Source organism: Callithrix jacchus, chromosome 12 (genome assembly GCF_049354715.1).
Source record: "Callithrix jacchus isolate 240 chromosome 12, calJac240_pri, whole genome shotgun sequence".
NCBI lineage: Eukaryota > Metazoa > Chordata > Mammalia > Primates > Cebidae > Callithrix > Callithrix jacchus.
The window spans coordinates 12,043,857-12,069,746 of record NC_133513.1 but is presented as its reverse complement, the minus strand read 5'-3'; the positions used below and the strand labels follow the sequence as shown (position 1 = coordinate 12,069,746).

Genomic DNA, 25,890 nt, shown 5'->3' with positions numbered 1-25,890 from the left:
CAGGGCAAACAGGAAACTTCCAGTGTGTGCTGTATATGAAATTGAGCACCAGGGCAAAGAGGAAGGTGCTCACATCAAAAGACAGCAGAAGGGCGTTCAGAGGAAGAAGAGAACGAGGAGATGGATGAGTTGGAATTAAAAACTGGTAAAAGTAGAGTGAGGTTGTACTAAAGAGGGATGAGCACTCATTTGTGTCCATGAGGGAATAGTTAATGGAAGATGAGAAAGCACTAAGACAGACATCAAAGTCAAAGGAATTTGAAAACACCAAGAGAATACTGTAAGAGCAAAAAAAAAAAATTCTAAAAATGAAACTGTCTTGAGAATTGAAAAGAGGTTAAAGAAAACAGCGACTCTGTTTTCAAAAACATGTACATTTAATAACAAATGAAGAAACCGTGACACCCAAAGCCGTTCAAGAAGGCATTTAAGGGACACTGTGATTTGGGAAACATCCCTGGGAACCTCAGAAATGGCAAAGCAAATGGAATATTAACCAAAAATTGAGAAACACAAAATGGGTTATGGTGGCATTTGTGAAACAGTAAGAGAATTCAAGTCTAAGGGGAAATAGTGAATAATAAATGTGTCTAGAGAACATTTCAAATAATTAGATTTTGTAAGTTAAAGGAGACTTATGACTGTAAGGCGAAAGAGATAAAATAGAAATCTGGAGGAATGAGATATTTTAAGTAATAAAGAAGCTTAGGCAGCACATGTATGGTTGGCTGTTCACACAAGGACAGAGGGACTCTGAAAATGAGTATATTAAATGGCAAAGGGAATTATGGCTTTAAAAAGCATTGCATTTGTAGTGGGTTGTTAGAAAATATGACAGGGTGGAAAAAGAGAACTACATGAAAAATTTGCTTCCATGTTAACTACTATTTATTAATAGCTGTATGGCAGGCATTGTGGTAGGCATTTTATGTGAACTATGAAGTTAGCTTAAACCATATGAAACTGTCATGACTAGTTTTTATGGTTTAACTTAATCCATTTTTACAAAAAAGGAAATGGAGGCTTAGTAGGTTTTAAATATGCTGCCCACTCTTCCAGGTACTATCTCACTGTAAAGCCTATTTGCCTTCCTCAGTGTCATGAAACCTCAACAACATAGAAGCAGCAATTTATTCTTTTATTCATGCTGCATGTGTTCAGCATCAGCTCTGTGTCACACACCCTGTTTAGCAGTAGAAATATTATACTAAACAAGGCAGATGAGCTCCCTGGTTCCATGATTACAGTCTACCAGTTAAAAACAAAAGCAAAAGCACAAAGAGAGTGTAGAACAGCTGTCCATTAGAAATATAATGTGAGTCACATGCAACTTGAATTTTCTGGTAGCCCATTAAAAAAGTACAGCGAAACAGATAAAGTTAATTTTAATAATAGCTTTCATAGACTCCAACATTCATGAAACCAACCTAAAATTATTTATGAGACCTTTTACTCTTTTGAAAAGTAGAAAGTTTTCAAAATCCTGTGTTTATTTTTACACTGATGGCACATTTCAATTCAGACTAACCACATTTCACATGCTCAGTAGCTACATGGAGCAGTTTAAATGGGAAGAAAGCCCATGGAAATATGGATTGTCCTTCCTAGAAGTTGGATGGGGGAATTGAAGGTAATAGCTACTTGCTCCCTGCCAACTTCATAATGAAATTACTGTTGAGCAGAAATTTCTGTTAGAGGTGTTTTTTTTTTCCTCCTAAGGGACTGAAGACTCTTAATAAAAAAGAAAGACAATATTAACATTGAGCCTATGGAGTCATTCGCCCAGAATATTGAATCTTAAAGGAATACAGAAAAATCTGAAGCAAGAGAATTTCTACATAGTTATTTTCATATAATCTGAAGAAGAGTGTTTGCCTGTAAATAATCCTTGCTAATTGCATCCAATTTTTACTACAAAATGAAGGAAAGGAAACAAGCGGAGGACATGGAGATGGGAAATTAAAGAAGGAGATTTTAAGTAAATTCAACTGGCAAATCCACAAAGGTGCTCAACTGCGCATGCTAGCTTATTGATTAAAACAATCACTGTGTTGACTGGGCAGCAGTGGTTCACACCTGTAATCCCAGCACTTTGGGAGGCCAAGGCAGGTGGATCATTTGAGGTCAGGAGTTCAAGACCAGCCTGGCCAACATGGTGATATCCTGTCTCTAAGAAATATACAACATTAGCCAGAGTGGTGGTGGATACCTATAATCCCAGCTACTGGGGAGGCTGAAGCAGGAGAATTGCTTGAACCTGGGAGGTGGAGGTTGCAGTGAGCCAAGATTGCACCACTGCACCCCAGACTGTATGACAGACCAAGATTTCGTTTCAAAAGCAAATAAACAAAAACCAATTGCTGTGACATTCAGTTCATGTTATGTAACTTTGTGAATGGCTCTCCAAGAGTCTATGTCAAAACCAAAGCATTTGTCCCCTGATCCACCATTTCCAAACAGTAAACTGGGTATTTCCAGATTTCTTTATAATATACTGAACTTTTCAGTTTTTCCACATTTGGGGCACTACGTAGACTCATCCTGAACTTCATTCACCCCAAAATGTTGGATAATTTAAACTAGGCTTAAGATCTCATTGGACTCTATAAGAAACAACCCAGTGCGTTGGCCTCCCTAATTACAAACTTGGGGCAGCAGGTACAGCGTGACTGGTAACTTCTTTTCTACTAGCTGAGGCCAAGGCCACTGGTGGTCTTTGTTGGTAGTTTTTGTATTGAAATTCCATTGCAGTTCCCTGACTATCTGTCCAATCTCTTCATTCCAGCTGTTGCTTTCTTTGACTATCATCTCTATTCCTTGCTTTGTTACTACAAAGCCTCATCTGTTTGCCCATCTGCCCTTTGCAAACTTGCATTTCAAGCCTCCATTGCAAATAAAAACAGGATGAAGTCTAAACTCTGTAGTACAGTCTATACAGCACTTACTTATTTTACTCCTGTGTCTGTCTGTAGCTTCCTCTCCCATGTTACTTTCCCACTTGCCCCCATTTCCCTGTCATTCTGAACTGACTGCAGCTCATTGAACACATTATAATGTTTCAGAATTCTCTGCCTTGGACTTTGTGTTGCCTCCATGTGCATGAGCAAGAGCTGCTCAGCTTTTCATTCCTCTTCTCAGCACAACTCAAACACTTTCTACTTTGTTTCCTTATTCCAGTCAAGGAATCACCATAGAATTAGCCACTCCTTCTCTTATGCTTTCCACCAACTTAGTCTATATCTCTGCTTTTACAGGTATTAGTTTTTTGTGTGTCCCCCTCCTCAACCTTGAAAAATTAAGTATGTTTGGTCATTTTTGTATCATTTTCTTAGCATAGTTCTGGTACATGATGTGACACATAGGAGGTACTCAAACATGCCTAGTGGATGGAAGAATGGATGAATGTGTTAATGAATGTATTGATGGATAGATGGATTAATGAATGCATGGATAAATGTATTGATAGATGGATGGTTAGATGAATGGACAGGTAAATGTATTGATGGATGAATGGATAGATAGATGACTGCATCGACAGATGGGTGGAAGGATAGATATATAGATAAATGAATGTATGGATGGGTGGATGTCCCTTTTGGTGATGATCTGTCAACATACTCAGTCGCCAAACATTAACTGAGCCCCCACAGTATGCCAGACAATGTGACAGGGCTAAAAATAACCATGGAATCAGAGCCACAATGTCAAATTAAAAAATTAAAACTGCTTAACTTAGGCTCAATTAGTTACTTTCAAGGCCTGCTAATAATGAGGAATTTGACTCCAGTTCTCCACTAGACACTCAGTCCATGCAGATGTCTTCCTTACAGTGTCAATAAGGGGTGTGGGGTGAGCACCCTTAGATGTGTGTATCTGGACCATATTCATTTAGTTCATCAAACTCCAGACAGGCAACATCAAAGGGAAGAAGGAAGAGAAAAAAAAAGTTTCAATTGTCTAGATAATGAATGGTTTTAAACTGTGAATAAAAATGTTCAGGTTCTCTTAAAATACAGAGAAGCATTTTCACTTCTGCCCCTATTGGCTGCAAATCTGAGTGTATGGCTCCTCTACTTAAAATGTTTCCTGGCTCCCCATGACCTTCTGAACAAATCCAAACCCTTCAGTGTGTCCATTATGATCTGGCTACAGGGATCCTCTGCAGACTTGTCCCATTGCACATAATGTAACTATCAGCCTTACTAAGCCGTTTCCTATTTCCGCTAGCCTGTGTTACTTCCTTTGCTGACTCTTTACTTAAGATGATCCCTCTTCCCAGATTTTTTTCTCCTGCCTCAACCCCTTCACCCATCAAGATTCCCTAGGAAGCCCTCCTCAAGTTCCCCAGGTTGTGTTAGGGACTCTCTCTGTGTTCTCCCATCTTCTCACATTTACTCTCCATCAGTGAATAAGTGGCATTATAGATGCTGTCATTGTTTATGTGTTTATGCCATTGAATTATAAGAATGTGGGTAAGAGAGATGATAAATACTTTTTTTTATCTCTGTATCTCTAAGACTGTAAATCCTGACCTATATACCAGGCATACAGTAAATAGTTGTTAAATCAGAAAAAAAAAAATACCTTTCGGGCAGGTGTGGTTCATGCCTGTAACCCAGCACATTGGGAGGCAGAGGCAGGTGGATCACCTGACATCAGGAATTCAGGGCCAGACTGGCCAATATGGTGAAACCCCATCTCTACTAAAAATACAAATATTAGCTGGGCGTGGTGGCAGGTGTAATACCAGCTACTCAGGAGTCTGAGGCAGGAGAATCGCTTGAACCTGGGATGTGGAAGTTGCAGTGAGCCGAGATTGCACCAATGCACTACAGCCTGGGCTACAGAGCAAGACTTCAGCTCAAAAAAAAAAAAAAAAAAAAAAAAGAAAGAAAAAAGAAAATACAGGAATTGATGAGAGATACCCCAAATGAACCAAATAGAATAGTGATTAACCTTTGCTCCTTCAAGAATAGCAGTGTTTCAGTTTTCTGTTTAAGTATTTGATTGCAGAGAATTTGTAGAATACAAAGATACACCAAAGATACCTTTTGGACATAGACAAGCCTTTTTTAAATCCTGTTTTCTGCTTCTTTAACATTAAATAGTGAGCATTTCCTATGTATCATTAATTTATCTTCAAAAACATGATTTTTAATGACCCAAGTAGTCTATTGAATAAATACATAATATTTGTTCTTTGTCTTTTCCCCAATTTCTTTACCCTGTCCTTGGAAACCAGATTCTCCCCCAAACACCACCACCATCAGTCTCTTCTGCTCCATGTTGGTCCAGAGGTGTACATGTGACCCATTAGGCCAGTCTCTCTTTTTAAAATTTCTTGTAGCCTAGTTCTCTTCTTCTATTTTTTTTTTTTTTTACTTTTTTTTTTTTACCTTTTACCTGTTTTGGATGTTAATGGAATATGAAGCAAGAGACATGGTATCTTTCTGGGGAAGTCACTATGAATGCTTCAATTCACTATATTGTATTTATCTTGTGCCTGCTAAGTGGCCACCACCATGTTGTCTCAGAGTCTTTAATGACATCACGTTTTTCTCAAGCTGTGTGGAGAGTGGATCCCTTGGGGAACCTCTCACTCAAAATCTGGGAGATGAAGTCTGCATTGGCCTCCTGAGTTCAGCCTGACTATAGGCCAAGGTGGCTTTGAGAAGTGAGGTGGGTATAAATGTTGTAAGGCAGACAGATGTTACCTGCAATGAAAACACCTAGAGTAAAAGTTAAGTTTATACATATTACATAAGGTAGATTCCAGGAATCATCCTTGATTCCTCTTTGTCCCTTAACCTCCTCCAATCTTTCACTAAATCCCTACTGAATATCTCTTTACTCAGTCTCATTTGCTGCTGCTTTTTCTCCTCCTTCCTATTCTCTTCTTTGGCCAAAACTGGAGTCAAAGTCACCATTATCTTTGACCTGGATTATAAGAATACTGTAAGTAGTCCCCCTGTACCCACTCTGGTTTCCTTCTAATCTGTTCTCCACACAACCTTCAAGTGGCATAATCTATTACCTCCTGATGACACCTTCGCTTCTACGTCTTTCCATGGTTTTAAGACAGACGACGTTTAACATGGTCTCTAAAATCCTGCACTGTCTGCTCCTATTCATCTTCTCAGCCTCACCTGATCTCACATTTTCCTGTCTTTCTCTGCATCAGCCTCACTGGTCTGTGTTCAGTTCCTTGTGTGCACGCTGCAGGGTCTTTGCACCTGTTGTCTCTTTTGCCTGTTTGTGTCTTTTTTTATCTAGTTAATGCCAACTCATTCTTCAGGTCAAGCTGCACTTCCTCGGCATTGCCTTACCCCTGTTTCACTTTCTTATAGCATACTCTCCTCTCCTTTGTAGCATTTGTCATAAATCTGTGATTAATCAATTAATGTCTATCCTTCCCCTTAGACTCTAAACTTCATGAGGGCAGCAATCATGTCCATTTTCTTATTTACCCTGAACCAGTTAGCTGAGTCCTGACATGTAGCAAATGCTTAATATATATTAGTTGAATAAATAATGAATAGATGGAATGCCATTTCTTCAACATTGGATGCCATGTGGTTTATGAGCAAGCAGCTTCCTTCAGGGAAGCTTGTTAGAGCATAATAGAATGTGCTTTCAGATCTTCCTTTAAGAAGATAATTTGAACATAGGTCTATGGATCTGGCAGGATGTAAAGCTTACATTCCATGTGTTAATTACAGTCAGTTACTAAAGTCTGGTCAACTAGCAGTGGTTGCATGGCTATTCATACTTCTACAGAGAGACTTCTTGTGATGAATATAGCATTATAAGTTAGTAATTTTTCAGTATTCCATTAATGGTGGCATCCACTCATTTGTTTAATTGCTTTAATTCTTTCCTAAAAATCTGTCTTTCTCTCTCCCTCTTTCTAGATTTATGGTCAATGTGACATGGGATGGCAAGGACTTATCCTTCACTGAGGAAGGCTACCAGGTGCACCCTAGGCTGGTGGTGATTGTGCTGAACAAAGACCGGGAATGGGAAAAGGTGAGCAGTCTTCTGTGTGCTGAATGCAGGGGAGGGAAGAAAGCATGGGCAAGAAAGGGGCTCATGGTGCTTCTTTCTCCCAAGTGTTTTCTGTTGAACTGCTCTAGATCCCATCTCACAGTCAAGAGCATGTCTTTCTTGCAACAAGGCAGACTACATCTATAAGGTGCAATTGGAATGCTTTCCCTGGGTGTACTGTGGCAATTGTGTGGTGCTTTCTGTCTGCTCTCAAATCCCAGTAGGAAGTATTTGAATTTAGGATAATTTAAAGACAGTGAAGTTTGCGTTGCAGCATTACACTAGTAGGTGTTGACTAGATAGCAATGATCACAGAAGTTTACCTACACTTTCTAGTTGTGTACCATGATAATTGCCATATGAACTAACCCTCTATATTCTCATGTACTCAGGCTTCTACTTTAAATAAATGAATTTTGAAAACTTAAATGTATCACTTCTGTAAATCAAGGTTTAGAGAGGGAGGTTATGTTTCTTGTAAAGCATATTTTCAAGTACATGTATATTAACTATTGAAAAATACAAAAAAATCAGTATGCAAAGAAAAAAAATAATCTTATGTACCATACATGTCATGACCTGGGCCAGAGAAGAGAGACATTGCAGGGAATTTACAGATGATCTCATACATGCAATGACTATCCCAGTTTCCCCTCTTTACTCCTTCATAATTCAATGGTTAAGTCACTATAATTTTGTATAAAGACTGGAATAAGAAAGATCCAAAAGGAAGCCTATGTTTATATATCGTTCTCTCTTTTTTTTGTATTCTTTTTTGTTGGTTTGTTATTTGACAAGCAATGCATGACCTTTGAACTACTCCAGCATCTTAAAATTTATCTTCACTTAGTACATCAAATGGAGGCCTGAGTGACCCTAGATGGAAGGAAGATACAGGATGTGGTATGGGAGACATAATGTAATTGACTGAAATCAGGGGAAATGCTATACAAACAAAAGCATTGACTTTGGGAAGGCAGTGACAGATTTCTAGAAAAGAACAGTAATGAGGAAGCTTAGAAAGTTTTGCATGCTACACCCAACAACTACAAAGTACACAGCCTTTCAAGCGTGCATGGGAAATCACCAAAGAAGACTGCATTCTGGAGCATAAAACAAAAGTCTCAATGTATTTAGAAGAATTGAAATAATGCAAGATACATTATTTGATCACAACAGCATTAAAATAAAAATTAGTAACAAAAATATTATCCGGAAAACCCCCAAATGTTTGGAAATGGCAACACACTTCTAGACAACCTATAGGTCAAAGAAGAAATCAGAAAGACATTAGAAAATACTTTGGCCAGAATAATAATGAAAACATGAAATATCAAAATTTGAAGGATAAGATTAAAGGCATACTAACAGAGATTCATAGCTTTAAATGCTTATAATAAAAAAAGGAAAGTGTGAATTCAGTCAATGATTTAAGCTTATAAATTTAAAGTTAAAAAAAGAGCAAAGTAAACAAATGAAGTAGAAGGAAAAAAATAATAAATACAGGAGTAAAAATCAACAAGGTATAATACAAACTATAGAAAAAATCAACAAAGCCAAAAGCTAGTTCTTTGAAATGACTAATAAAATTCATAATCCCTACCAATAATGATCCCACACAAGAGAGAAAACACAAATAAGCCAATATTAGAAATGCAAGAGGGACTATCACTTACAGACTTTACAGATCCTAAAGGCATGAAAAAGATGAAAAGAATATTATGAGAAATGTATTACAACAGATTTGACAACATGGATAAAATGGGCAAGTTCTGAAGAAACACAATTTTCTACAACTAACGTAAAGGAATTAACAATCTGAGTAGCTCATATTTGCTGAAAAACTGAAAATAAACCTAAAAACTTTCCTATTTTAAAAAAACAAAAGAGAAACTCCTGCACCAGATGGCTTTGCTCTACACTATATCAAACATTTAAAAGAAATAACACCACTCTATACAAAGTTTTTCAATATGTTACTAATCATAATCTAATAATATTTTTTAAAAAGGATAATATATCATGGATAAGTGGGGATTATCTTAGGAATGCAATATTAGTTTAACTTTTAAAACTTAAATCAATATAATTTATTATATTAACAGAGTAAAGGGGGAAATTATATGGTCATTTAAATAGATGCAGAAAAAACATTTGACAAAATTCAATATCCAGTTATGATAAAGATGGTAAATTCCTCAATCTGATAAAGGGTATCTATGAAAACCCTATAATATATATATCTATTTATATGTATTATGCCTCATATATATATTTATATGTATTATGCCTCATATATATATACATATATATATAAAGCTGCTCATATCAATCCTTCAGTTGATCCACTGAAGCTCTGACTTCATATATTATACATATATTATATACATATATTATAAGCATCTGATGAAATTCTTTATTTGCCAGTTTTAAAGTATTTTTATTTTATTCTAAGTTATTTTACTATGTATAATATACATATATTAAATAAGCTCATATCTCATTAATGATGAAATAATGAAAATATATTCACGAAAGCACATTCAAATTATTTTTGATGAATGATTATGACAACAGGGAAAAGGAAAATCTTTTTAATAAATGGTAATGGGTCAACTGGGAATCTACATGGAAAAAATTAAACCTTAACCCATTGCTCACACTGTGCATGAATAATTACTTGAAATAGTTTATGGGCTTAAATGTAAAAGATAAAACTATAAACTTTCTAGAAGAAAATATAGAATATTTTTGTGATCTGTGAGCCTCAGATTTCTTAAACCAAATATGAAAAACCATTAAGCATACAGTAAATAAACTATACTTCATCAAAATTAAAAAACTTGTGCTCATATAAAGATGTTGTTAGAAAATAAAACAGAGAGTTGGGCACAGTGGCTCCCACTTGTAATTTCAGCACTTTGGGAGGCCGAGACAGGTGGATCACCTGAGGTCAGGAGTTCGAGACCAGCCTGACCAATATGGTGAAACCCCATCTCTACTACTAATATAAAAATTATTCGGGCATGATGATGTGTGCCTGTAGTCCCACGTACTTGGGAGGCTCAGGCACAAGAATCACTTGAACCCAGGAGGCAGAAGTTGTAGTGAGCCAAGATTGAGCTACTGCATTCCAGCCTGGATGACAGAGTGAGACTCCACCTCACCCCCCGAGTAGCTGGGATTACAGGCATGTGCCACCACACTGGCTAATTTTTTATATTTTTGGTAGAAATGGAGTTTCACCATGATGGCCAGGCTGGTCTCAGACTCCTGACCTCAAGTGATCCACCCACCTTGGCCTACCAAAGTGCTGGGATCACAGGTATGAGTCATGTGTCTGACCAAAAAGTGTTTTTTAATAAACTTAAACATACACAAATCTTATCACCTAGCAATTTTACTCCTATTTATCCCAAAGAAATATAAACATATATCCAAAAGTAATACTTGTACAAGAATGTTCATCACAACTTTATTCATTATAGCAAAACATCAGAAATAATTCAAACATACATCAGCAAGGAAATGGATAAAGTAATTATGGTGTATTAATAAAATAGAATTACCTAGTAATATGCACAATATGGATGAATTGAAAAACATTATATGGAACTAAAGAAAGACACGTAAGATTGTATTGCATGAAGACACCAAAGATTATATTGTGTGATTCCATTTACATAAAGTTCAAAAAGAGGCAAATCCTACCTATGGAGTTAGAAATCAGAATGGCAGTTGCTTCTGTGGGCAAGTGCAGTTGACAGGACACGGGCAAAGGGAATTTCTGGAGTGAGGGCAATTATTTCTTATCTTGAACATTTGTCAAAAAACATCAAATTATGACACAAGATCTATTTATTTCATTTTATGCCATGTTTAATTTTAAAAAAAAACTAAAACCTTCAAATTGGGATACCCAGCACAATTAACTAAAAATTTTCACTGAGCATTCATATTTAACCACAGTCATGAATACTAGTTATAGTAAAAATATCCATTGCTTATTGATCACCTCCTCTATTGATCCTCCAGTTGATCCACAGAAGCCCTGACTTCATGCTTCATATATTCATTTTTTCATTCAACAAATAGTTATTAAGTGCCTACTGTGTACCAGGCACTATTCCTGATGCTTGGAGTCCATCATAAATAAGAGAAAAAATAGTTTCTGTACCCAAGAAATTTAGATGATAGTGTGCATATGGAAGAGATGAAGGAGACTGGAATTCTATGGACTTGTGTGCTGCTTAAGGAAAATGTTAGCATCTAGTTAATTGTCCTTGGTTTTAACTTCCTTTCTTCCCTCTGATACACACTGTAGCTACAATGCAAGTGGTTTATAACTCCATGAATGTATATACCAGGTTCATTCATATACTTGGGACTTTGAATATGCTTTATTGTGTGTGTATAATGTTTTCTTGTATCCTTACTTTCTTTTATCTATCTTTCAAATCCTGACTTTTCTTTTCTCTTACACATGTAAAACCAAAATGCAATTCATGTTTTTTTGTAATTATCCATAGGAGGTAGAGAATTGAAGCCTTTCTGCCTTACGTGATTGGGTTTTGGGGTTTTCAAACTTTTGACATTACACAATCTGCAGTCCACTTTTGGATCCATGAAATCATTCCTTTTGGTTGGTTTTACCCAGTCCTGAGGCAGGCTTGGCACACACCTGTGAATTTTCTGTACTACCTTAGCATCTGACTCATCTGCAAGGTAGCCAGTACACGAGGAGGCCACTGCAGTGCAGGTGACAGCTGCCCTTGATACACTCCATTTCCAGATACAGAAAATGCCTTTTAATATTTTGTGGGCCCTTCTTCAAATTCCTGTTGAAACACAGCAATTTCCCATAAAAGGCAGTTTGGGGAATTGCTGCTGAGTTGAGCTTCGAATGCACAAATGCTGCCTGTAGTATTCTATTCTCTTGGCACTCAGGGGATCTAGAGCTTCTGAAATAACTCCTTATGCTTCTGTCTCGAAGAAAGAGAAAGCCAGTGGAGCAGGTAAATACCAGTCATGTTATCCTTAAAGCTGCCCCCAAGCACTACATGCTGGTACAGCAGGTCAGCAGAGGGGAAGGACTGCTGAGGAGGGAGCTGTTATTCCGGGACTTGGAGATGATTTCTTTTCATCTCCGAGGTCACCCAGTGACGTCACTAGAAGCAGCAGTGTGTAATGAGGGTGTCTGGGAAAACATGACAAGCCCTTAGAGGGACTCTTGCTTTTTGCTGGGCCTTTGCATGTGGCTGGCGTGGATTATACAGACACTGAGTACCAGGCCTGCCTGTATCCTGCAGACAGACACAGAACTCAGGCTTTCTCTTGCAAATTGGGACTTTCATCCCTTTTCTCTCACCCTTTTTCTTCAGTGATTTTGGTTTCCTTGGAGTTGAATGAGTCCAAGCCTTCCTAGAGATGCTCAGAAACAAAACCCTGGATGCCTCAGCTTCAGCCTCAGCCTCAGAAGACCCTACAGCCTCAAAGTCCTGGGCTTAAGGGGTCGTCCTGCCAGTTAGCAGTCTAGGCCAGTACAACCAATGCCCCATGGGTGCCAGCTCTGTGGTACCAGGGGGGCCGCAAGGATGCATAGGAAACCATATCTCTTCTCAAGTAGCTCCTAATAGAGAATTAAGCCAACCCTAGGACAACTGGATATAAGTGCTACCAGCTGTAGGACCATCCCCAGGGCATAGGGGAAAGAAGGGGGAACTTGGCCCAGTCACTTAGAGAAATTCTTTGTGAAGCTAGAGGCATTGGAGTTGAGCCTTGAGTAATAAATTGGATTTCTCTGGGCTGAAGTACTCATTGCTGGAAATAGATGCTCAGTGCCACAAAGAAAAATTAGCACTGAGACAAAGGATCTTTCAGCAACACAATTTTTACTTCCTGGAATATAGGAGGGGGACTCTCACTAGAGAGAGTACAATGAACAAAGGAAAACAGACACATTTATTCCTTACACATTTGGAGTCGTCCTTACTGCTGTGTCTGATCTCTGATGGCTGGAGCCATACCTCACAATCTAAACTAAAACCCGATTGGCTAACAACTTAAAACTTTTCTAAACACATAAAAGCAATAGAGAGCTGAGACATGCCTGTGAGCACATCCAGCACAGGTATCTTGGTTAATGTACAAGGACGTAGAATATACTACATGCCTGTAAGCATGGCATGTTTAACAGCTACATAGAATAGGTTTTAACAAAGTTATTAGCACACTTATTCTTTAACAAGAAAGGAAACTTTAAAATGGAACTTTCCTACATCCCACATTATTCTGCTTTAAAAAAAATGATTTGAGGATAACTCTATTTACCGTTTTAGGGTTACAATAGCTTTATTTTTTATTTGTTTATTTATTTTGAGGCTGTCTTTCTCTAGCACCCAGGCTGGAGTGCAGTGGTGCAGTCTCGACTCACTGCAACCCCTCTCTCCTGGGTTCAAGCAATTCTCCTGTGTCAGCCTCCCGAGTAGCTGGATTTACAGGCATGTGCAACCACTCCCAGTTAATTTTTGTGTTTTTAGTAGCGATGAGTTTTCACTATGTTGCCCAAGCTAGTCTCAAACTCCAGACTTCAGGTGATCCTCCCACTTGAGCCTCCCAAAGTGTTGCAATTACAGGCATGAGCCACTGTGTCTGGCCTTACAGTAGCTTTAAAATGAAAATATATGTATGTATATGCATACACCTATATACACAAACAGGCTAGCTTTTAAAAAAATATTTAAGTTAACAAATAAATGTTGTATATATTTTTAGTGCACATGACATTTTGATATATTTGTATACTGTGGAAAAGCTTGATTGAGCTAATTAGTGTATCCCAGATTAACTTTAAATGGGATATATATTGAGAAAGTGAGACATAAATAAATATTTTTGAAGTTTTGACTTCAAATATAAATAGGACAAAACACATAAATATTAAAATTAAACAAGCTTTTTATTCCCCAGAGAAAATCTAATTAAAGATGATAGCAATGTTCCAGAAGACATAAGGGAGACCCTTCCTTGTGTCTTCCTGAAGAAATTGTCCCATTCTCCCCGCTCTGATGGGTCTGTTTTTCTCTTTGTTTTCACCACTCTGTTTACATTTGGTTTCAGGTGTGTTCTGCACAGAAATCAACCAGATCTCTCCCTCTAGCCCAGATTTGTCTCATGGCCTCCAGACTTGCCCACAGCACCCCATGTGGCTGACCCACATACACCCAATATCATCTTGTCCAAAGCCAAACTCATCATCTTCCTCCCGCAAATATGCTTATTCGCCTGTGCCCCAATACAGAAAGCTTTCTTCTTATCCCCAGAGTGTCCCCCAAGCTCTAGTATTCAGCTATCATCTGCTCCTGTTGTTCCTGTCCCTTCAAACATTTTTCCTCTTTGCCAAGGACCCCTTTCCATTGATTCTATATCTCGGTAGCTCAAAGTGGGTCTGATCTTTTCCACTTCATTTCTGAAGACCTGTACACTAACTCATAAGAGTATTAACAGCTTGCTTCGGCATTGTTTGCTTGCCTATTCATCTCTGCTTAGGCTAGAAACCCCAACAGGGGAAGATCTATTCCTTTCATCTGCACTTTTTCAGCTTCACCACAGAGTTTGGGTCTAGTGCACAAATGAACCCCACTCTATGATCTGTTGGTATTGACAACTTCAGCTACCCTTTATTAAGAACTACTCTGTATCAAAAACTATGCTGAGAATTTTACATTTATGATCTCATTTAGTCATCTAAGTAGATATTATTTTAATAACTCTTCCAAAGTAGGTATTATTCTTACTGGTTCAGAGATAAAAATTCAGGTTCAGAGAAGCTAGTGTCCAGTTTAAGATCCCCCAGCTGGTGTGTGATGGAAGAAGAATGTAAATGTAGGTCTGCCTGACCCCAAAGTCTGTGTTCCCTACCACTACATCATGTGGAACAACTGGAAGGGAAGAGGAAGTATTCTAGAGAAGAAATTTAGGGAGTTCCTTTTCCTACCCTTAGAAAGGTGTCTGCTTCCTTTCCTCTCACTGAGTGCAGTAGATTGAACCTGAACCCAGCTAATTAGAACTCAGTGTATAGGCATTTATTGCATCTCTCAGGCCTTGCAATTTTTAATTTTTTTAGAGACAGGGTCTCATTCTGTTGCCAGGCTGGAGTACAGACACAGTCGTACCTCACAGCAGCCTCAAATTCCTGGGTTTAAGGGGTCTTACTGCTTTAGCCTCCCAAATAGCTGGGGACACAAATGCACACCACCATGCCTGGCTAATTTTTAATTTGTTTTGCAGAGACAGGGTCTCGCTATGCTTCCCAGGCTGGTCTCAACCTGCTAACCTCAAACAGTCCTCTCATCTCGACCTCCCAAAGTGCTGGGATTACAGGCATGAGGCACCACACCTAGCACCTCCTATTTTTTAGTCTACAGTAGTTTCATATTCCAATTTGTCTCATTAAGGAAGGGGATACACCCTGTATGTTGTGTCTTGTGTGAAATAAAGTACATTCCAGTTACAGGATTCCTAATACAGATATGATAAAGGAGATCTTTAAAAAGCTGTGATTGCTCTTTTGAGTCTATGGTTCTGACTATGGCATATCGATGTGCTCTCAGGTCTAGTAAGGCATGGGATGCATGGAGTGCAATTATTACATGATGTGATTTATAATTACAGAATGCCATAGCTCCCTCTTTTCTAAATTATTATATTTTAACTTTCCCTCCTTGCCATCTCTTTCCCATCACCACTACCATTTAGCTTATAAAGGCCCAGTGAGTGTCAAGATCTCAAGAAAACAGGCAGGTTGCTAGTATGAGTTTGCCTCTGTGAATGTGTGTGTGTGTGTGTGTGTGTGTGTGTGTGTGTGTGTAATATATCAGTGGTCTTCAAAAAAGTTCAGTCAAAGGATGGAAGTATTTGTGCAAACATTGTTCTTGGCTTCTGGGCACACATTCCATTGAAAATTATGTAAAAGAAATAGTGGAGAAAAATTGTAACTGTGAGGACACAGTAAATAATTGATAGAACGATTATGTGGATTGCTAAAATTGAAGTGCATTTGGGCACCTTCTACTGGCAGGCAGAAACATATTATGACTCACTTTGCCTAGAAAGACAACAGCAGCCCCTTGGTAAAGCCATGAATTCCGACCACGGCTAGCATTGAAAGCCTATCATGTGTTTTCAGTTTCTCCATTACCGTTATATCTCTGGTATTCAGTAGCAGAGGATCAATAAGTATTTGTAGAATGAATGGAAAGACTTTTTTTCCCCATTAACTTCCCCAAATGAGGAGCATCTTTTAGTATGGTCATTTTACAAGTATGGTTCCTTGAGCTGCCTAGATTAGAATCACCCTGGGAAAGATGTAAAGGCCTTAACCCTGCCTCAAATCTATGGAATCAGCATTTCTGATTCTGAATCTGCATGTTTTATAAGCCTCCCTAGTGATTCTCATGCCCATTAAAGATGTAAAGCTACTGCTTTAGGGCATAGACTTATTCTGTGTAACCCTGAAATGTTTTTATCTAGGTCATCCTGTTATCGAGATTCTTGCTTCTTAGCCTTCGTGCCTCTTTCTTCCTTTAAATATACTGCTCAGTAGCAATGCTTAGGAGAAACTATAGAAGGAAAAGGAAAGGAGGAAATCGGAGTCTTGTTGCATCTTGAATAGTTTCCGGTAAATGAAGAATAACAAGGCAAAATAAAATGCGGTTTGTAGATGTAGTCCAGTGCCTGTTACCTAGCTTTTTTCTCAATAAATATTGTTATTAAATGATATTTTATGAAAATTTCATTCCATCAATGGAGATAATGGAACTTAGTATATTCTATAATCTATATTTATTCACACACAAGGAACATTTCCTGAGCAGTCACTATGTGCAAGTCATATCTGAGGGTTGCAATGCAGATAAGACACTTGGGGTTTTCAAGAGACTTAGAGTCTCACGAGGCACTAAGAGATGCTCATAACTGCAGGGGAGCATGCAAGGTGCCATACAGATGTTCTGACAACTCCAGGGTATTTAGAGAAGAGATATGTTATAGGTAGGCAGAAGAATCAAGGGCATTTACAAGAAAGACTTCTCGTTTGAACAAGGTCTCAGAGAATAAGCAAGATTTGGATTTCTGAATATGTCTGGGAAAGCCATTCCATGCAATGGGAAAACTGAAAGTCGAGAGTGCCCAAGGCCCATCTGGAGAAGAGTTCAATGTGATTGAAACATAGCTGTGTGGTATGCAGATTTCTCAGGATGATCTCCCATGACACTTGACCTCTTCTAGGCCTCTCCCCTGGGAGTATGTGATATGATGAGCTGTCACTCCTGTGGTTCTATTAGGCCAGTGGCAGAAGGGACTTCTCACTTAACTTTGAGTTACTCAAAAGGGAGATTATTGGGGTGGGCATCACCCAATCACATGAAACCTTTAAAAGTAGAATGTTTTGTGTAGCTATTAGGCTGGTGTAAAAGTAATTGTGGGCTTTTCCATTTAAAAAAAATAGCAAAAACTGCAATTACTTTTGCACAAGCCTAATACTTGCAGAAAGATTTGGAGCATGAGAAGGCTTAGTCTGACTTCTACATTTGATGATGGAGGGGCCTTCATGATAAGGAATGCAGGGGTCTCCTGGCACTGAGATTGGTCCCTAGCTGACCTCAGACCTATAACCCCAAGGAGCTGAACTTGACCAACAACCTGAGTGAGCTTGGAAGTGGATTCTTCCCAGATCCTCCAGATATGAGCTCAGCCTGAGTGGTGCCATGATTTTGGCCTGTGACACCCTGAGCAGAGAATCCAGCTAAGCCCCCTAGGACTTCTGACTGCAGAACTGTGAAATTATAAACAGGTGTTGTTTCAAATGGCTAAGTTGGAGGTAATTTGCTACAACAATAGAAGACCAGTACAAAAATTTTGAAGGAAACTTTATGGGGGTAAAAGACTGTGCTGGAATTTGAATGATAGATTATGGCACTTAATTCAGTAATTTTTGGAGCACGATTGAAGAGCTTGAGATGAAAGAACAACATAAAAAATAATAATCCCTCACATTTGTTTAATATTTGTTAGGTACTAAGCATTCATAGAATCCTCATATCAGCACTATAATACAGATACTACTATTACCCTCTTGTGCAAATGTAGGGAATGAGACTGAGAGAAATTCAGTAACTTGCTCAGAGTCACAGAGCTAGTAAATTTCAAAGCCATGATTTGGAATCCAGTCATCTGCACTCTTAAACATAAACTACGCTGCTTCTTTAAAAGGAAAATGGTGACTGTCAAGAATCTGGGAAATTTTCTCAGGGCCTATTTAAGTGGCTTGGGTTAGAGGGAATAGAGGTGTGAGGAGGAATAGTGGCCACGGAAACTGAGAGAAAATTCAGAAACAAAACTGAAAGCCCATGGCATTGAATGTACTGATTCTCCAGGAGATGCATGACAGAAGGGAATTAGGTAGATTTAAAAAAATGTTTTTTAGGTGTAAGATTCTAATTAGGCGTTTTCAGATTAGGTATTTCTGAAAGAGCTTTGCCATGCCTGTAAATGGCATTGTTCATCTCCCATCCTTGCCTGACATTTTCCTTCCTTTCCTCACTTCTTTTCTTTCTTCTCCCAAATCCATATTTAATGGAAAGTTCCTTTTTATAAAATGGATTTGGTAATATCCTCAGCCTTAGCAGAGTCTGTGTGGAATTTAATTTGTTTCCTTATATAATGATCATTAAGTTTCTCAAATGATGTGAGCCATAGAGAGGGAAAATGGAGCCATTACAAAACATTTAAAATTATCATCTGTGCATCAGGATTTAGAAAGGTGAATATAAATAAAATAAAATAATCATCTGACTTCCCTAGAGTCACGCATAGTGACTATTTTAAATACTCACACAGTACAAAATGTTAGGTCACAATGAGGAAAATATAGTAGATCTCTAGCAAATTAACACATTCAACTGAAATAAGTGATGCCATCTCCCAAAGCATGTGTGTGTGTGTGTGTGTGTGTGCATGTGTGTGTGCGTGTGTCTGTCTGTCTTGCACTGGTTCTTTTGTTGTTGTTGCAGTTGTAACATCAACCCAACTCCAGAAAAGAACAGCAATCGAACAGGCGCTCTCCTGCAGAGCAACATTCTGCTGAAAGTTTTTTAGATTTAAGAAGTTAAAACAAAAAATGATGCAGTTCATAGAAAAGACATCTCTACGGGAACATACATTGATAGGGATACTAATGATAAAGATGATTGATGTTGATGATGGTGAAGTTGCTGATGGATGGGATGATCATGAGGGTAGCAGCTACCATTAGTTGAGCTCCCACTATGTGTCAGACACCATGCAAAGTGTGTTCAATACATAATCTTGTTTCAGTCTCCCAACATTCTCTGCATTTTCTCATATCTAAATGGGAAACAATAATAGCACTTACCTCCTAAGTTGTTAGGGTAATTAAACAAGGTAATATATCAGGTGCTTAGAAAACTGACACATTGATGCAAATTCCAAGTATAATTATTTCAATCCTCATGTTATTGAAAGCCATATAGGTTGAATGTCTTGTCCAAGGCCATATAGTAGTAAAGGCAGGATTTGAGCCCAAGCAGTATTGCAGTAGAGCCAGAGTCAAACATTCTGTCATACAGAACATCTATCTCCACCCCAATTGCATATGCAATTTTAAGGATCTCTCTGAGGGTGATGGGAGCATGATTCAGCTGACAGGTGGTATAAATGTAAGACAAAAGCTGCACCCTTGCTAGTTTTTCATTGCCATCAATTATGAAAATGAGTGAATAGATTATTTAAATGATCTCAGGTGAGTAAATTATTCAAAGAGCCTCTCAGTCAGAAGTATTTCTAGAAACTCCTAAATAGACAGATAAAAACCATTTTGATTTTCTGACAGGGTCATCTGTTCATCAGTGTTGTAGGGAAATGCAAAGCCCTGAGTAATGGGGAAAAGGGGGAGAGAGCGAGAGGCAGGGAGAGGGGGAGGGAGAAATAGCAGGACAGGGAGGAAGATGGGGATGGCATAGAGGGGAAGAGGAGGAAAAAGTGAGGGAGAGAGTCAGAGAGGGAGGGGAGAAAGGGAGAAATGAGGAGAGAGAGAGAGGAAGAGAGGCAGAGGCAGAAAAATGGAAGAGGGAGGGCAAGAGAGGGAGAGGGACTGGAGAGGGGGAAGAGAGAGAGAGAAAGGGAGAGAGGGAGAAGAGGGAGAAAGACAGGAAGAAGAAGCTGGGGACAGGATGGAAGAGAGAGAAGGGGGAAGAGGAGATGAGGAAGAGAGAAATAACAAAGAAACAGTGGACTTTGAGACTAATTTTTAACTATATTCTCTGGAATGCAGATTCCTTTCAGAACCTAGAGTGCCATCAGGGTCTCTGGGTGGGTGGGGGGACTTATGAGGCAGGACCCAGCTTCAGCTAGAGACCAAAGCTTTATCTGATTGGTATATTGAGGTTCAAAGTAAGCTTCCAGCTGGGGGAAAATAAAATATTTCTAAAGTTTGAAAGCAAGTAGAGGAAGGGGATTTACTTTAGTAATCAGCTGAATATGATGTACTTAAATAGTAAGGATTTGTTGAGCACCTCTTCTGTACCAAACCTTACAGTATGGCCTTTTGTACTTATTGTTTCACTTTAGCCACATAATAACCCTGTGAAGTGAGTCTCTGATTTCATCTTTGAGTCATGCAAACATAGAGATATTTTATAACTTTTTATAAAAATTAATAGCTGAGAAAGGATTCAAATTTAGGTCTTGTGAATTTCCAAGTCTGGTGCTCATTCCAGTACTTTGTACAGTTTCTAGGATGAATGATGGAAACTTTCATAGAGGATCTGGAGATTCATATGCATAGTATCTGCCTTGAAAGTTCAGTGGAAGGGGGCCATGAAAATACCTAGCCTTTTATGTAGACTTAACTCTTACTCTTTAGGACAAGGTAACTGGAAACTATGACTGTCTCTGATGGGACTGAACCATTTTCCCATCCAAATATCCACCCATTCACCCAGCCAGTCATCCAAATATTAATCATCTAATAAACCATCCATCCACTCATCAACCCCTCAGACCAACTGTAATTTATCCCACCATGTGGCCATCCATTCACTCTTGAACCCACCCACTTACCCACTATCGATCTGTGTACCAAGCATTTACTGATTACTGACTCAGTGCCAGGCCTGTGGTAGGTACAGGTGAGGCAGAGATGACTAAGAAAATATCCCTGAGATTTAGGGAGAGACAGGGAAATGCACTGCTAGTTATAGTATTGTGAGATCAGCGGAAACAGGAGAGGTACACATGGTGCATTGTGACACTCCAGCCTGGGCAATGGGGAGGTGAAAAGATTTCCTGACAGAGCCAAGGCAGGACCCAAGTCCTAAAGGATAAAGAATAGTTATCCAAAGGGTGACAGTCATCTGATCCATTCTAGTAACTGAACCACAAACATTATTTTTCTTTATTTCACATTGCATCTGATAGCAGCAGCTAGATTTTTTTCCCTCCCCCACCCACAATTACCGGAGCTCACTAGCTGCTGTCTGGACCTGCTTCTCACTTTCTTTGCATTGTCTCTGTTCTATTATTTCCCTGTTTGCCTGCTGATAGAACAGACAGGAGCGACATCTGTCCTTAAGAAGAGACAGAACAGGAAGCTGCTCTCCCCTCCAGCAATCTGCTTCTGGCTACAAGTGGCTCTGTCAGGCTGCCTCTGTAGCTACAGTTTGGTTTCCTCATCTGTGCCATTGGCAGCAGAAGCTTCCCATTCCACCCGCCCTGTTTTTCTTGGCATTGGAACCTGGCTTGGAACACGGGGAGAAATAGAGATAAAAAGAGGTTGCATATTCTCAGCATTGGTCTCTAAGCTGCGGAGGATTTAATGAGCTTTCTAGACTCTGAAGACCTTGTGCCTGTATTTTATAAAAATAATAATGATTATGATTATGGCCTAGGGGCTGTAGATTCACTGCTTTTATTCCCCCCACCCTTTTTGAAGAGATGGGAGGCTACAGTGAGGAGTCAGCAGTAGTCGCAGCTACTTGTAGGGGCTGAGGCTGGATAATTGCTTGAGCCCAGCAGGTCCAGGCTGCAGCGAGCCATGTTCATGCCACTGCACTCCCTGGAGTGGCTCACTGCAGGCCTCAATCTCCTGGGCAAGCAATTATTTGGCCTTAGCCCCAACAAGTATCTGGGAGTACACATGTGTGTCACCACACCTGCCTAAATTTTTGGATTTTTTTGTAGAGACAGGGTTTCACCAGATTGCCCAGGCTGGTCTCAAACTCCTGAGCTCAGGCAATCTGCCTGCCTTGGCCTCTTGAAGTGCTGAGATTACGGAATGAGCCACCACGCCTAGCCTTGATCCTCTTATAACAGACATTCATGAGTATGATCACTTCTTCCCCCGCCTTCCAGTTACATATGAAAAACCTGAGGCTCTAAAATGATTACTGATTTGTCCAAGGTTACAAAGCAAGTACATGGCAAAGTCTAGATTCTAGCTCAGGTTTGCCAGACTGCAAAGTCTGTTTTGTTTCTACAGTACCTTACGGTAGAGATGGTGGATGTTTGTATATCGGTAGTGAAGGCTGTCAGTGCTTTAATTATGAAAACCCATGTTGGGGGTCCCCCCATCCCTGCACGGTGGATGTGTCCCCAGTGTTGGCAAGGACTATTACAGGTACAAGATTTCCTGCTGAACCACATGTCTCTTCCTGAGCTCCGCTCAGAGCATCCCACTGAGCTGTATGCAAATCTGCCTCTCAATCAGTTTCTTGCATTTGTGCAAAACGAATCAGCATTCCTCTGCACATCTGAAGATGTAAATCAGCCCCCACCCCTGCAGTAAACTGTTCCTTTATGCCTTATTACTCCATCGTATGGTTTGTTACCTAGCCATTGTCTTTTGAAAAAGTGCTTTAAAACTCATCAAAATCATATTCCTGGAGTCTATATTCCTTCCATTTAAATTACAATTCTGCAAATTAGAAAGACTAAGTGGGCCTGTTTGAGATGGGAAGAGTAGAGGCTAAGCCATCTTAATTTTCCTTGATGTGACAAAAGACTCCATCGGAAATCGCCATGAGAAAAAAAAAATCCAAAGTTGGGGAAAGACAAGAAAATCAACGATTATTTCTTCAAGGGAGTTATTGAATGACTCAAAGAAACCAATAGCTTCTCACTTATGTTGTCTTTAACTTTAAAATAGAAACAAATGATTCAAATCAAAGGAATCCTAATACCTATTGATTCCCACCATGCTGGCCTCTATGTGGTCCAACAGATTATAGCTGATGGCATATTTTTTCTTTACACAATTAAAGTGGGTTCGAAGAAAATAGGACAGGCAGATCCTTTCCTGTAGGAAAGGAGGCCAGTAATTAGTTTGGCATATCAGATCCTGACATCCATGCTGTATACAGGGAAAGCAGAAACATTTACCTGCTTTTAACAGGTGAGGAGACTGAGATTTAGAGAAGAGACTTGTTCAGCCTTCTTCTGTAAGAATTATATACATCTCACTCCACTTTTTTCCCCCAACACCAAGAAACATTCCACAGATGTTTCCTTTTTTGTTTTTGTTGTTGTTGTTGTTGTTGTTGTTTTGTGTGTGTGTGTGTGCGTGCGTGCATGTGTGTGTGTGTGTGTGTTTTAGAGATGCAGGTGGGTCTCACTTTCTCAGGCTGGTGTCAAACTCCTGAGTTCAAGGGATTCTCCTGCCTCAGCCTCCCAAAGTACTGGGATTACAGGCATGAGCCTGTACACAGCCTCACTCTACTTTTAGCATTCAGGTTGGTAACTTGAATCAACACAAGATTTGAGTTTCTTTTTTTGTGTATAAATGTATGGGGTACAAGTGTAATTTTGTTGTATACATAGACTTTGTAGTGGTGAAGTCAGGGCTTTTAGAGTATCCATCTCATAGATAATGTACATTGTATCCATTAAGTAGCCTCTCATGAGTCTCCTCCCTCACCTCCACTTGCCTTTCTAAGTCTCTATTGTCTATCATTACACATTCTACACTAAGTGTATGCATTATTTAACTCTCACTTACAAGTGAGAACATGCACTTGTTCTATTTCTTTTTCTTTTTTCCCTAACCTAGGGTCTTGCTTTGTTGCCCAGGCTGGAGTGTAGTGTCACAATCATGGCTCACTGCAGCCTTGAAGTCTTGGACTCAAGTGATCTTACCACCTCAGCCCCACAAGTAGCTGGGACTATAGGCATGTGCCACCATGCCTGGCTAGCTTTTTATTTTTGTTTTTATAGAGATAGGGTGTCACCATGTTACTCAGGCTGGTCTCAAACTCCTGAACTCATGTGATCCCCCCCACCCCTCCACTTGGCCTCCCTAAATTCTGGGATTAAAAGTGTCAGCTACCATGTCTGGCCTAGTATCTGTCTTTCTGTTTCTGAGTTGCTTCACTTATGATCACAGCCTCTGGTTCCATCCATGTTGCTGCAAAAGATGTGATTGCATTCTTTTTTATGGCTAAATTGTATTCCATTGTGTATATATACCACATTTTCTTTATCCAAAGATTTGAGTTTCATTACCAAAATGAATGAAGACTTTTCATTGAGGCATTGTCATCTTGTTGAAAATGGATGAGGATTCAAAAACTACAGATGGGACATCTATCAAGTTATACTATAAATCAATGGGGACAGAAGCTGGAAACACAGATGTGTCTGATCAGAAGCCCAAAATACAAAATCAATGCCAAGAGATGAAGTGACTGGTCCATGCAGACAGAGAGGACAGCATCATGGTCAGGAGAAATGGGCTGCTGCCTTCCTCCCCTGTTTCACTGAGCATGGCACCAGTTAGGAGCTGAACCATTTTGGGGAGAGTGAGTTTGATCAACATTTATACGGTTGAGTCTGGCCAAGGGTAACAGTTGTGAGACTCAAGCTAACTCTGGAAATCCATCATTCTTTGTCTCCAACAGCAAAATGGAGCTAATGATAATACCCCCTCACTGGGGTTCCTGTGAGGATATTAAAGCCACCATTTATTAAATGCTTTCTGTAAATTAGAAAGTACCTTAGATGCATAATCTGTCTTAACTCACACAAAATCCTGATGATACTCGTACTGTTATTGTCCCTATTTTATAAATGAGAAATCTAAGGAACAGAGAACAAGTTAATTTCCAGCAATATGAACTGTGTTCTGAAGCCCATTTTTCTGACTCCAACGCCCATGCTTTGACTTCTAACTTCTGCTACTTTCTTCAATTCAATTCTGCAGTACAGGTGAAATCATGCCATGTTGTGGAAAGGTAGAAGATTTAAGCAGGAAATGCATGGAGCTTGGTTTTCCCATATCATTAAAAAAATAAAAATAAAAAAACCACAAAAACAGAACAAAATGTCTAATAGTTTTCAAGCTCTGACTCCATCATATGCCCTAAGCCAACCACATTATGTACCTTATCACATTTTATGTTCAATAAAACCCTAAATGTTACATGTTATAATTAGTTTTATTTTATAGATGAGAAAAATGAGGACCAGAGAAGTGAATTAATTAGAATATGGTCACTCTGCGACTTCATAGCTCACAGGCATCATAAATGACATATATGCCAAATATCTAGCATGAAGCTTGGAACATATAAAGATCTGCATAAATAGAAACTATTATCCATAAACAAAGTGTGATCTAGAGATCTAGACTTTTCAGTTTTCAGTGGCACTATTAGGATTGTTTTACTTTTTTTTTTTTTTTTTTTTTTTTTTTTTTTTTTTTTTTTTTTTCATTTTTAGTGGATTTCTGAAAGGCTATTAATAGTGTTCTCTTCTCTCAAAGGACCTGGGTCAAAG

At 39.0% G+C, this 25,890-nt stretch overlaps 1 protein-coding gene across 2 annotated transcripts in view; it reads left to right on the top strand.

The window, feature by feature from the left end:
- Window positions 1-25,890, top strand: part of GRIN2A (glutamate ionotropic receptor NMDA type subunit 2A) — a 438,976-nt gene that overhangs the window by 298,567 nt on the left and 114,519 nt on the right. For both annotated transcript variants that reach the window (XM_035266897.3, XM_054242570.2), the window contains exon 5: window positions 6,912-7,026. In XM_035266897.3, the coding sequence (XP_035122788.2) occupies window positions 6,912-7,026 (115 nt within the window). The remainder of the gene's footprint in view (window positions 1-6,911; window positions 7,027-25,890) is intronic.